The sequence below is a fragment of the Myxine glutinosa genome, chromosome 5 (assembly GCF_964187855.1).
Source record: "Myxine glutinosa chromosome 5, kmMyxGlut1.1, whole genome shotgun sequence".
Lineage (NCBI taxonomy): Eukaryota > Metazoa > Chordata > Myxini > Myxiniformes > Myxinidae > Myxine > Myxine glutinosa.
In genome coordinates, this window is record NC_136265.1 from 187,398,516 (window position 1) to 187,412,856 (window position 14,341).

The 14,341-nt window shown below is 48.5% G+C and overlaps 1 protein-coding gene across 6 annotated transcripts in view; it reads right to left on the minus strand.

Annotated features, from left to right (window-relative positions):
- Positions 1–14,341, minus strand: part of LOC137426593 (uncharacterized) — a 276,611-nt gene that overhangs the window by 83,686 nt on the left and 178,584 nt on the right. For 4 of the 6 annotated variants that reach the window (XM_068115254.2, XM_078779266.1, XM_078779264.1 and 1 more), the window contains one exon: positions 3,805–3,927. In XM_068115254.2, the coding sequence (XP_067971355.2) occupies positions 3,805–3,927 (123 nt within the window). The remainder of the gene's footprint in view (positions 1–3,804; positions 3,928–14,341) is intronic. The other 2 variants (XM_078779268.1, XM_078779267.1) reach the window with 1 other exon arrangement.

Consider the following 14,341-nt stretch of genomic DNA (forward strand, 5'->3'; position numbering starts at 1 on the left):
GGCTGAGTCAACCCCCCGGCGTTAATTCAGCAATCGACCGGGATTTGAAATCAGGATCTTGGGATCCCAAGCCTGCACCCTAACCGCTAAGCCAACACCAAGCCAAATTTGAATAATAGAATGTAAATAAAGTTTGTTGATTGTACCATGTTATGTAGAGGTGGTGACAGAACATTTTGGATGATACTCAGAAGAGCCATTTGCTTTTGCATAAACATAAAGGTGCAAGCCAACTTTAGTGTGGCAGTCCGGTGACATTAAACGCTGGACCAATGGAAGTGTGTCACGTGTTCAAATTAGGCATGATTTTTACTCGTTTCACAGAAAGAAGAAAAGATATGGTGAAATTACAACGACACTTGGCAGAGCACATACCTCCGCCAGGCTGAACAGTTTACATTTTCTATCACACTGATAGGCCGGATCTGCATCCAGACTTTAACAAAAATACAATCGCTTGTTCTTGTTACCGACCCAACTCAACCATCAGGTTTGTCATAATCCGTCAATAACTTATTGAAATATTGTGCTGTATATTGTTTTTTGGCCCCATCTGTCAATTATGAAGAATCACTTAAAATTAAATAATTATAGGATCCCGATCCGGATCTTCATCAAAATCTAATCAATTCACCCTCGTCACACACCCAACCTGTCCATCAAATTTCATCTGAATCCATCCCCAAATTTTCAGAATTTCTTTCCTGCTCACAGGCAAATAGACTGACAGACAAACACACAAACAGACAAGAGTGAACACATAACTTCCATTCACCTTTGGTGGTGGAGGTAACAAATTGGTTAAAATATTTTTCTTGTACAGTAATCATCAATGAGCTTGTACACACATCAGATGTAAGACAAAGACAGATCAGGAGACGTGTCTAGTTTTACATATGGATTAGCAGGACCTGACAGGATGGTGAAGAGGTAGCACACTTGCGTTTAAGCTGTCTCATCAGAGTTCAACTCTTAGCCTGACTACAAACTGTCGATGCAGGAGTTTGAACTCATGATCCTAGCATCATGAGCTTTGTGCTCAGATCGAGATACCAGAGGCCAACCCAACTGTTGTAATTTACTAGCTGGGCCAGCTGCAAGAGTTGATATAATTGGCAAAGGAAAGCATCTTTGACATAGCCTTGGCCCTGTATCTCTCTGCTGGACCAAATTACAACCAAACTGTAATAAAACACCCCACCACAAACAACTCAAAAGTTTAGAACCATTATTATGAGGGTATAGTTCAAATTTGACCTCGACTTTTGTTTTTGCTCGTTATGAAGCTTGTACGTATATAGTAAATGGGGCAGTTGCATTAATTGTAAGGTGTTCTCCAGCTTTGGACACATACTGGTCTCATCAGAGTGGAAGCTTTCATTGCCTTTCAATGGAGGATGCTATTCTCAATAGCTTCAATTGTAAAAATATGAAATAAACTAGAATGGCACTCGGAGAGCGCATCGGCTTGCCCTGCGTGTTCATTCTGACAAAAAATACCATCGTTAACTGAACACTATTATTATGGCCCATATACCCACATCATCCATCCATCAAATTATGTTACATCGTTTTTTGGCATGGGATATGTACATCATATTTTTAATTATTCACTCACATCAGGTCATAAATCAGATATACTAGAAGCTGTTCAGCGGAAAACCCTCCATTTTTGGGCAGTGTATATGCAACAAAGCGTTGCCTCACATGGTCCTGGAAGATTATGTTTTAGCAATGTAAAGGCAGGGCGTGGCGATTGTGAATATGGCAGGTTCAAGACGTGTTTGGCCTGAACTGCATGAAAATGAAAATGCCAGTAGGTGGACTCGGCCTTCCTACTAATGATATTGTTGTGGGTGGAGTCTGACGAGGTGTTGAACCAATGGGCGGAAATAGAGAAACAAGCGGACAGAAAACTGCCGCTACTTTTATAAATAGATGAAGTTTCAGATTTTTGGATAAGGATTTGAATTCAACCAATTATGGCTGGAATAACACTTCACCGATGAAATCATCATTATCACCCTATATACCCCATGGGAAGTTGATGACATGACAAGTTTCTATTGTTTTGTTGAGTGGTTTTGGCAAAAATGATGTCCAATTTTTTTCCATTCAATCCAATATGGCTGCTATACCATGTGATATATAACATCAGAGTTAGCAATAAAATATTGTCCATGGGCATCCCTCCTATGTTTAAAGTTTCGCATTGATCGGACAGGCAGTTGCAGAGAAGAACATTTTTAAAGAGAAAATATATGGATGTGGACACACACAGACAGACAGACAGACAGACAGACATACATACAGACAGGGGCATTGCAATAGTCTCACATACACTTCAAGGTGAGACTAAAAAACTTCTTCATTGCTAAATAACTCTTCCTTTCTGTTTTTAAATAAAGATGTCCCCGACATGTAATCATCATCATACTGTGCAGGTCATCATCTGGAAATTTTGAGAGGCTAAGTTGAATAAATTACCAAAAATTTAATAATTGTTTGCCATTTCAACCTCTTTGTCATCTCACTTGCCACCATCTTGATTTTCAACTCATGCATTAAAACAAGAAACAGAGGCAATATTATAAAATAAATATCCTCCCTATTGTATAAAATACAAAATCCAGGTTAAATTTTAGCAGCTTTCAAATTTGACAAACAAGGAAATATAAAAATACATTCTGTATATAAACTTATGGAGTGAACATAAACCAAACAAGTACAGATACATTCAAAGTACACCGCCCCCATGCCAAATAAATAAATATCCTGCAGCGCAGCATTGCCGGGGCGCCTTTGGCACCCGGCGATACCGCCATGCAGCACTAGAGACAGTATAGGGAGGGAGAGGTGTACAATAATTGATTGATTAATTGCATAATTAAAATCAATAAATGGCAATCGTAAAATAATTTCTTAATAAATTGGCTAATAGCATACCTCAACCACCAGTGTTTCATCTGAAGCTGTAACGTTTTTTAAATACATGAAAATAAGTCAATAATCAAAAAAAAAAAAAGAATTGATCAATCAATAAAAAATAAATCGTTGAATAGATTAATCAACACATCAAAAATATTATTTATAGCCATGTCACTTGGTCACCGACGTGTCCAAATATCAGCTTCCTAGCTCAAAAGGTGCCTGAGATATTGTCAAGATGAGAAAGAAAATAAATAAGCGATTATTAATGAAAATAAAGAAATAATAATGGTAAAATAATTAAATTATTAATCAATTGGCTAATGGTATACCTAAACCACCACCGTTTCATCCGAATCTGAAACTTTAAAAAAATTAATTAAAAAAGTAATTTATCGAATAATTAAATAATTAATCGATTAATTGATAATCAACAAATCAAAAATGCCCTTTACAGCCAAATAACTTGGTCATTGTCATGTCCAAATATCAGCTTCCTAACTCAAAAGTGCCTGAGATAATGCCCAGATGAGAAAGGAAATAAATAAGTACTTAATTAATCGATAATAATGAAGTAATTAATCAATTAATTGATGAATCCAAAAAATTTACCGTTTTTGACAAAGTACTTACTCACTATTGTGCCCAAATTTCAGCTTCCTAGCTCAAATGATGGCTGAGATATCGCCTGGACAAACAAACAAACAAGAAAGCAAGAAAACAAACAAACAACCGGAGTGAAAACTGAGTACTCCCTTTCAGCGTGCATCATAGCCGGGCCCCCTTCAGTGCCTGGCAATGACGTTATGCAGCGCCTGGAGATGGCATAGGAAAGGAGCGGTGTACAATATGCGCAGAGCCCAAAAAATCACCAACCGTCAGGTCCTGAGAGACACTCCAGGGAAATGGCCTTCCTCGGCTCATCGGTAAGCGTTGGCGGTGAGGGTGGTCCACTTGTGGGAGATGGCGTGAAGGATGTGTTTGCACACACAGGTTCTGCTAGTAAAACACACAAGAGCAATCAGGCCCTCAAAATCATTTATATAATAATATACATGACAAGTACAGATACATTCAAAGTACACCGCCCCCATGCCAAATAAATTAATATCCTCCAGCTCAGCATTGGTTGATCAGTGACCAAATGATGTGGCAATGCCACCGTGTAGCTCATAGAGACTGTATTGGGTGGGAGATGTGTACAATAATTGATTTATTAATTGCATAATTAAAATCAATAAATAATAATCATAAAATATTTTCTTAATCAATTGGCTAATAGCATACGTAAACCACCACTGCTTCATTCGAAGCTGTAACTTTTTCAAAATTAATTAAATAAGCCATTAATCGAAAAAATAAAAATAATTAATTGATTAATTAATAAATTAATTAATCGATTAATTGATTAATCAATAAATCAAAAATATCCTTTTGAGCCACATCACTTGATCACTGTCGTGTCCAAATATCAGCTTCCTAGCTCAAAAGGTGCCTGAGATATTAACCAGATGAGAAAGAAAATAAATAAATGATTAATAATTAAAATAAATAAATAATAACCCTAAGATAATTAAATTAATCATTTCGCTAATAAAATACCTAAATCACCACCGTTTGATCCGAATATGTAACTTTAAAAAAAAAAAAAAATAAATAAAAAAAAAAACCACCTTTAGAGGCCATTTTTCCCGGCAAAGCGGGGGTTGGTCTTTTTCGGGAACCGTGGTTGTTGTTGTTTTTCGGTCCCCTTTTTGAAGCAATGTTTTATGGCCGGATGCCCTTCCTGACGCCAACCCTTTTTGCAGCCTTTAACGACAAACAGGGAATTACCAGTGAACTGGTACTCAATTAGCCGACCTCGGAAGGATGACAGGCTGAGTCAACCCCCCTGGCATTAATTCAGCAATCGACCGGGATTCGAACCCAGGATCCATTGGATCCTAAGCCGGCACCCTAGCCGCTAGCCCAACACCAGGGTCTTTATTAATGTTAATGATAATAATGTTAATAATAATTAATGATTAATGATAATTAATGATTGATTAATGAAGATAATGATGAATGAAGATAATAATTAATGATAATAAATAAAAAAAAATTAATGAAGTAATTAATCGAATAATTAAATAAATAATCGATGAGTTAATAAATCAAAATTAGCCTTTACAGCCAAATCACTTGGTAATTGTCATGTCCAAATATCAGCTTCCGAGCTCAAAAGGTGCTTGAGATAATGCCCAGAGGAGAAAGGAAATAAATAAGTACTTAATTAATCGATAATAATGTAGCGGTTACCGCTGGATGTACATAATCGCCTTGCACCGGCCAGAACACGGCCAGACGCGCCTCTCCCGGGCATGCCCGGACTCACTGTTCCCGGGCACGCCCGAACCTCCTGGGCACGCCCGGTCTCGTCTTTCCCGGGCATGCCCGCTCTCGCCTTTCCAGGGCTCGCCCAGAGCGTCCGGGCATGCCCACTATCGCCTTTCCAGGGCTCGCCCAGAGCGTCCGGGCATGCCCGCTATCGCCTTTCCAGGGCACGCCCAGAGCCTCCGGGCATGCCCGCTATCGCCTTTCCAGGGCTCGCCCAGAGCGTCCGGGCATGCCCGCTATCGCCTTTCCAGTGCTCGCCCAGAGCGCCCGGGCACGCCCAGCCTCGACTTGCCAGGCCGCAGCCAAACACGCCCGGGCAGGTCCAGACTCGCCTTTCCAAGGCTCGCCCTTGATACCCGGGCATGCCCGGTATAGCTTTTTGCCGGGCAAACTTCCCGACATAAATGTGTATATATATTGTTGCCCGAAAAACGGGCTTGTCAGAATACCTGAGCTGTTTTGTTTCAATAAAGCAACTCGGACGAATTTCCATCTTTGGTCGCGTCAATTCTTTCGACTCGCGTTGGAGCGCAGTTCCTTCATTGGTGACCTACCGACATGGATACGGCAGTGACGCTTAAACTGCCTACCTTCTGGGAGACTCACGCGGCTGTTTGGTTCGCCCAGGCGGACTCCCAGTTCGCCCTGCGAGGCATCACCGCGGACGACACCCGCTTCCACCATGTTGTGGCGGCGCTCGGTTCCACCACCGCGGCCCGCGCCTTGAGCCTCCTCCAGCACCCGCCGGCTGCTGACAAATACGACGCGCTGAAGACGCTCCTCCTCGGCGCTTTCGCCCTCTCACCGGCAGCACGCGCACGGCGCCTGCTTGACCTGCCCGAGCTCGGCGACACGCGCCCGTCCGAGCGCATGGACTATATGCTCTCGTTGCTCGGCGAGCACTCTCCGGCATTCCTGTTCCGGGAGCTGTTCCTCCGTCAGCTGCCTAACCCGGTACGCCTCGCTCTGGCTGGCACGTTGATCACGGATTCCCGCGCCCTCGCCAGGGAAGCCGATAAGATCTCCTCGACGGGCCAGCACATCGGCGCGGTTACCTGGAGCCCGCCGCCGTCGAAGGCGACGTCCACGACGCCCGAGCGCCCTGCGCGGTTGGAGGCCGAACTGCCGGTGCAACTGGCGGCCGCCACGCCGCACCGCCCGCTTCCGACACGACGGCCGGGGCCTCCACCTGACCGGGCGTGGTGTTATTACCACGCCAGGTTCGGACACAAGGCTCGGACGTGCCGGCCCCCGTGCACTTTCGGCAGGTCGGGAAACGGCCGGGCCGGCGTTCATTCCCAGCCATGAGCGCCGGCCACTCGGGCAACTTGCTGTTTATTCGGGACAAAGCGTCTGGACGGCGTTTCCTGTGCGACACCGGCGCCCAACTGAGCGTCATACCTGCCTCCGAGCAGGACAGGCTGGACGCAGTTTGCGGCCCCTCTTTGGTCGCTGCTAATGGCTCGGCCATACGCACTTTCGGCCCACGCGTCGTCACCCTCTGCTTCGGCAGCCAGCGCTTTCAATGGACTTTTGTTACCGCCAGCGTCCCCGTGGCTTTGCTGGGCGCCGACTTCCTCTGCGCGCACGGGCTGCTGGTCGACGTCAAACGACGTCGCCTTGTCCACGCCGAGACCTTCAGCTCCCTGGCGTGCACAATGAGCAGCTCCGCGCCGACCGAACTGGCGTGCGCCCTCCCGGCAACGAACGAGTTCGCTCGCCTGCTCGTGGAATTCCCGGCCCTCACGCGGCCGACGTTTTCGGCCGTCGCGGTGCGGCACGGGATCGAGCACCACATACCCACTATGGGCCCGCCGGTCTACGCCAGGGCCCGCCGCCTCGACCCAGCCAAGCTCGCTGTGGCAAAGGCCGAATTCGACGCGTTGGAGCACCTCGGCATCGTGCGGCGCTCTGATAGCGCGTGGGCCTCGCCACTGCACATCGTGCCAAAGCCGGGGGGTGGATGGCGCCCGTGTGGCGACTACCGCCGTCTCAATGACGCTACCACCCCCGACAGGTACCCGATCCCGCATATTCAGGACTTTTCCGCCCGTTTGGCGGGACGGGTCATCTTTTCGAAAATTGACCTGATACGGGGCTACCACCAGGTACCTGTACGGGCGGCCGACGTCCCGAAGACGGCCGTCATCATGCCGTTCGGCCTGTTCGAATTTTTGCGGACGCCGTTTGGCCTCAAGAACGCGGCCCAGGCGTTCCAGCGCTTGATGGACGGCGTGCTGCGCGACCTGCCGTTTCTTTTCGTCTATCTGGACGACATCCTCGTCGCCAGCACGTCCCGCGCCGAGCACCTCCTCCACCTCCGAACACTGTTCGGTCGCCTCAGCGAGCACGGCTTAATTGTCAACCCGGTCAAATACCACTTCGGCGCGACGACCGTTGACTTTTTGGGCCACCGCATCACCAAGACCGGGGCCGTGCCGCTGCCGACCAAGGTCGAGGCCATCACCACGTTCCCGCGTCCCCGTTCCATCAAGGCCCTCCAAGAGTTCCTCGGCATGGTGAATTTTTATCACCGATTCGTGCCCCGCGCTGCTCAGCTCATGCGGCCCCTTTACGAGACCCTCCGGGGCAAGCCGGCCAAGCATGACATTGTTTGGTCTGCGGCCATGGACGCGGCCTTCGCCAGTGCCAAACGGGCCCTCGCCGACGCAACGCTGCTGGCTCACCCGGTGCTCAACGCGCCCATCGCCCTCACTACGGACGCCTCCAACTACGCGGTGGGCGCCGTCCATGAGCAATGGGTGGACGGGGTTTGGCAGCCACTCGCTTTTTTCAGCCGGCAACTCCGGCCGAACGAGTTAAACTACAGCACGTTCGACCGCGAGCTGCTCGGGCTATTCCTGGCCGTTCGCCATTTCCGACACCTCCTGGAGGGCCGCCCGTTCACGGCTTTCGTCGACCACAAGCCGTTGGTCTACGCAATGGCTAAGGTCACGGAGCCGTGGTCGGCCCGCCAGCAGCGCCACCTCTCCGCCGTGTCGGAGTTCACCACGGACATCCAGCACGTCGCCGGCAAAGACAACGCCGTGGCCGACTGCCTTTCGCGGGCCAGCGCGAACGCGGTCCACCTCGGCGTGGACTTCACGCTCATGGCGGCCGACCAGACCACCGACGCCTCGGTGCAGGCACTCCGCGTGGCGGACACGGGCCTCCGCCTGGCCGACATCCCCTTCGCGGGCAACGTCCTGCTCTGCGACGTCTCCCAGGGCCAGCCTCGCCCGATCGTGCCCGTTTCCTGGCAGCGCCGCATCTTCGCCTCCATCCACGGCCTTTCTCACCCGGGCCGGAAAGCTTCTCAGAAGCTGGTGTCGGCGCGTTTCGTCTGGCACGGCCTTCGACGAAACATCCGCGACTAGGCCAACGCCTGCACGGCCTGCCAGCGAGCCAAGGTCCACCGCCACACCCAGGCCCCGCTGGCACCTTTCGCCGTGCCTGAACGGCGTTTTGACCATGTCCACGTGGACCTGGTGGGTCCCCTGCCCCCCTCGCGGGGGTTCACCCACCTGCTCACCATGGTGGACAGGACCACCAGGTGGCCGGAGGCCGTGCCCCTCACCTCCACCACCACCGCCGACGTGGCGCAGGCGTTCATCGCCACCTGGGTCGCGCGCTTCGGCGCACCAGCGGACATCTCGTCCGACCGCGGCCCACAGTTCACGTCTGAGCTTTGGGGCGCGGTCGCCCGTTCGTTGGGGGTCACGCTGCACCGCACCACGGCCTACCACCCCCAAGCCAATGGGTTGTGCGAGTGGTTTCACCGCTCCATGAAGGCCGCACTCATGGCCGGCCTTCAGGACGACGGTTGGGCCGACCGGCTGCCGTGGGTCCTTTTGGGCCTTCGCACGGCCCCCAAGGAAGACCTCCAGGCGTCCGCCGCCGAGCTCGTCTACGGCCAGCCACTCCGCGTCCCGGGCGAATTCGTGCCTGACGCTACCAGTCCCTGGTCCGCCGCTCGCCAGCGCTCGGACCTCCAGGAGGCCGCCCGACGATTTGCCCCCGTGCCGACGTCCCGCCACGGTGGCCCCCAGTCCTACGTCCCCCCGGCGCTTCGCACAGCGGAGTACGTCTTTGTGCGTCATGACGCGCACTGGGGGCCACTCCGGCCGCCGTACGACGGGTCCTTCCGGGTCCTGCGACGGGGCGACAAGTCTTTCATCGTCGACTTCGGCGGCCGGCCGGACCGGATTTCTGTGGACCGCCTCAAACCGGCGCACATGGACGTCGACCGACCACCACGGTTGGCCCTTCCTCCGCGGCGAGGCCGCCCCCCGTCCACAGTTCCCCCCGCTCGACCACCCACCACCACGTCAGACCCCTCCCCACGACCCTCCAGGGGTCGCTTCGGCCGGGTTATCCGGACCCCCCTTAAATTGACCCTGCCGGTGCAGGTCGATTCTGGAGGGGCGTGTGTAGCGGTTACCGCTGGATGTACATAATCGCCTTGCACCGGCCAGAACACGGCCAGACGCGCCTCTCCCGGGCATGCCCGGACTCACTGTTCCCGGGCACGCCCGAACCTCCCGGGCACGCCCGGTCTCGTCTTTCCCGGGCATGCCCGCTCTCGCCTTTCCAGGGCTCGCCCAGAGCGTCCGGGCATGCCCGCTATCGCCTTTCCAGGGCTCGCCCAGAGCGTCCGGGCATGCCCGCTATCGCCTTTCCAGGGCACGCCCAGAGCGTCCGGGCATGCCCGCTATCGCCTTTCCAGGGCTCGCCCAGAGCGTCCGGGCATGCCCGCTATCGCCTTTCCAGTGCTCGCCCAGAGCGCCCGGGCACGCCCAGCCTCGACTTGCCAGGCCGCAGCCAAACACGCCCGGGCAGGTCCAGACTCGCCTTTCCAAGGCTCGCCCTTGATACCCGGGCATGCCCGGTATAGCTTTTGCCGGGCAAACTTCCCGACATAAATGTGTATATATATTGTTGCCCGAAAAACGGGCTTGTCAGAATACCTGAGCTGTTTTGTTTCAATAAAGCAACTCGGACGAATTTCCATCTTTGGTCGCGTCAATTCTTTCGACTCGCGTTGGAGCGCAGTTCCTTCAATAACTAAAAAACTAATCGATTAATTAATTAATCAAAAAACAAAAAATATAGTTTGGCCAAAGCACCTGCTCACTATTGTGCCGAAATTTCAGCTTCCTAGCTCAAAGTATGGCTGAGATATCGCCTGGACAAACAAACAAGAAAACAAGAAAACAACAAAACAAACAAACAAACAACCAGAGTGAAAACTGAGTACTCCCTTTCAGCGTGCGTCATTGCCAGACCCCCTTCGGTGCCAGGCAATGACGATTTGCAATGCCTGGAGATGGCATAGGAAAGGAGCGGTGTACAATAATGCATAAAGCGTGGAATATACCATGTCTATAACAAAGGCGAGTAGGAATATAATTTAATCAATAAACTAGAACATCACTCGGTGGAGCACATACCTCCACGAAGCTGAGCAGTTTATGTTTTGTAACCCACTGATAGGCCGGATCTGGATCCAGACCTGAACCAAAATATAAATCAGGCTTGTTCTTGCTACGTAACCAACCAATCCATCTAGTTTTGCTATAATTCGTCCACAACTTTTTGAATATCATGTTATATATCATTTTTGGCTCTGTCACTCAATGGTGAATAATCACATAAAATAATTTTTTCAAAAATCTCTGATCCGGATCCGTATTCAGATCTTCACCAACATTGAATCTATTCGTCCTTATCACACACCCAACCTGTCCACCAAGTTTTGGCCGAATCTGTCCATGAGATTTTCAGATATCTTGCTATCGGCCAATATCGTTTTTGGCCCTAACTCTTAATGGTGAAGAATCACTGAAAAAAATTCTAGTATCTGGATCCGAATCTTCACAAAATCCCAATCGTTTGTCCTCGTCACATAACCAACCTCACCCCCAAATTTCGTCCAAATCCGTCCACAACTTTTTGGAATATCCTGTTCACAGACAGACAAACAGATATGGGTGAAAACAAAACCACCGTTTTGTATTCAAAACCTTTGGTGGCTGTTTATATTATATTAAAATCCAAGTTGTATTAAAATGTTAAAAGTTTCTGTTAAAAAAAAGAACATGATTGATTAATTGACAATACGAGTAGAATTCGGCTGAATTCATATTTCTTTCATGAATGTTGGGATTAGGTATTCAAAAATGAAGGAAATAGTGGAGCTGCCCAGCATGCATTGCACAGATGCGATGCTTCTACCATCGAGTGGTCTTCATTCGGGTCTGCGCATACATCCATCCTATTCAAATGTTAACTACAAAATTATAATTCTACAAAAAAAAACACTAAAAATTTTTTTTTTTTAATAACTAAAAAATTAATTCCTACAAAAAAAAAACTCGTAGGCCAGGGAGGAGGCATCACGTGACTTCAATAAGTCGGTGGTGCCTTAATTTATGAACGTGGATCCGATTGACAACCAGCTGTTTGTTTTGCAAACCTCATAATATTCATTCATTTAAAAATCATTAATAACGTACGAACGAGGACACCTTTCACCACGCTTACATGTGCAAAATTACGTGCACTGTGCTAATTCACAACAAAGAAAGATGTTTACGCGTTGAAGACACAGCAGAAAGGAATATAACCTTTGGAGTCGAGAAACATTGTTAAATGGATTAAATGCTCCAGAAAATAATAATAAACAAATTAGCACTTATTTTCCAACAACACTCGCACTACCTTTACCTGCCAACTGCAAAGGTGGTCTATCTCAGCCACAATCCAAAGGTGGAGCACTGAAGTGGCATTTAGGTCACGTCGACATAAAAAATAACTATCCCTGGATAGTCGATCTTTCACCCTCCAGAGGTCATTAAAGCGATTGAAGATTCCCAAATGTAGAGGCGAACATCTTTCATGTCCGCCGAAGTGATGCTGTCATTTATTGTACGAGTGAAATATTTTCATCACACTGAAGGCCATTGTGCCATATTTCACCGATATTTCTGATCGATCTCCATTGTCTGCTGGTAAATGGGGTGTTTTGATCCACATACTTCATGCACAGGATTTTAATGACTTCCATACTTTACCCACCATGACAAATAGCTTGAGTAAGAGGGTTCAAATCATAAGGGATGACACTTAAGAAGTAACGTCTTGGTGCTTTATCTGTGATATCTGTTCGATTGCTCTTCCTTTCTACTATGTTGAGAGCAACGAGTCACCCTCTTTCTTCCTGCCCACATGTACAGTCACGTGAAAAAGTAAGTACATCCCATGTAAAGTTTTGACTTTTTCAACATATAGCTATTTGATCTTCATTTCAACAATATTGATAGATAAAGGTGATATAATATAACAAATATCATGAAACATTTACATTTTGTAGTCCATTGTATAATTTAAATAAACATATATGCAAATTTCGCATGTGGAAAAAGTAAGTACACCCTTGGCTCTTATAGGTGGTATTGCCCCCTTTGGCAGAAACAACCTCAAGTAGGCGTTTCTTATAACTGTCTACCAGTCTCTGACATCGACTGGGAGAAATTTTTGCCCACTCCTCCATGCAGAATTCTTTCAGCTGTGCGATGTTTGAGGGGTTTCTTGCATGCACAACAACAACAACAACAACATGCATTTTAAAGGCCATTTTCCCTGCTAGAGTGGGGGTTAGCCTTGCGGTCCCCATGACAATCTTCTCCATTTGGCCCTATTTTCTGCATCTCTCCTTGTTAAGCCCCTTGCCCGCATTTATTCTTCCACCATCTTTAGCCAAGTCTTTCTCGGTCTTCCCCGTCCTCTACTTCCTTCTACATTCATTTCCATCACTCTTCTCAACCAGTCACTTTCATCCTTCCTCAACACATGACCAAACCATCTCAACCTGTTCCTCTTCACAGCATCAATCACAGGCTCCATTCCCATCATCTTTCGCAATTCATCATTTGTCTTCCTCTCTCTCAACGATACTCCGCACATCCATCGAACCATTCGCATTTCCACCCTTCGTTGCTGCTCTACGTTAATTACCCATGTCTCGCTCCCATAAATCATAACACTTCTCACACATGCAGCATACACCTTTCCCTTCAGCTTCAACGACACTCCCCTCATCATCAGCACGCCACTCAGTTCCCGAAACTTCTTCCGTGCACATCTCACTCCAGCAACCGTTGCCGAGTCTGATCCACCTTCTCCATTCAGCATGTCTCCGAGGTAGCAAAATGTTTTCACACTTTCCAGCTTCACGCCGTCTCCAAGATACAACTCAACATTTCCTCCATCTGCAGCTCCCTCTGTGCACACCTTACATTTGAATGTAGCTGCCACACTGGTTAATGACCCTCTCAGACCACTACATTTTTGATGAACCCACTCAGTGCACATTGTACATTGAATGGAGTTCACTCCGCCACCCTTCCTGCACACAGCACAGCCACTTCCCAGTTCCTTCCACCTCACCACATGCTGTACCACTTGCCATCACCTTCGTCTTTCCCCCCCTATCTCACCTACGCACCATCAGGTCGTCAACGGTTGTCGTCGACCCACCTGACGTGTATGTAACAAGCTTATTATCCTCTTTCTGGAACTGAGTATTACAAATCAACAAATCAGCTCCATCAGCAAACTCCAAAATCCTTTCACCTTCTCCATTTCTCACACCATATCCGTAACCCCCATGAACTCCCTCAAAACCATCCATACTCCTTCCCACATGTCCATTTAGGTCTCCTCCTACCACAATAACTTCCTCATCTTTCACGTTTTCCATCAGCTTCTCTATCGCACACCAGAACTTGTCCTTCTCTTCATCGCTCCGACCAACCTGCGGAGCATATCCCGAGATGACGTTCACCAAGAGCTTTCCAATCATCATTTTCACCATCATCAACCTATCACTCACTCTAGTCACACTCACCACACTGTCTAGAAACTCCTCAGAAAACAGGACACCAACACCATTCACGCCCTCCAGGCACCCTTGCCACACAAACTTGTATCTCTGTCCCTGCCTACCCTTCACCATTCTCACACCACTTCCCTTCCA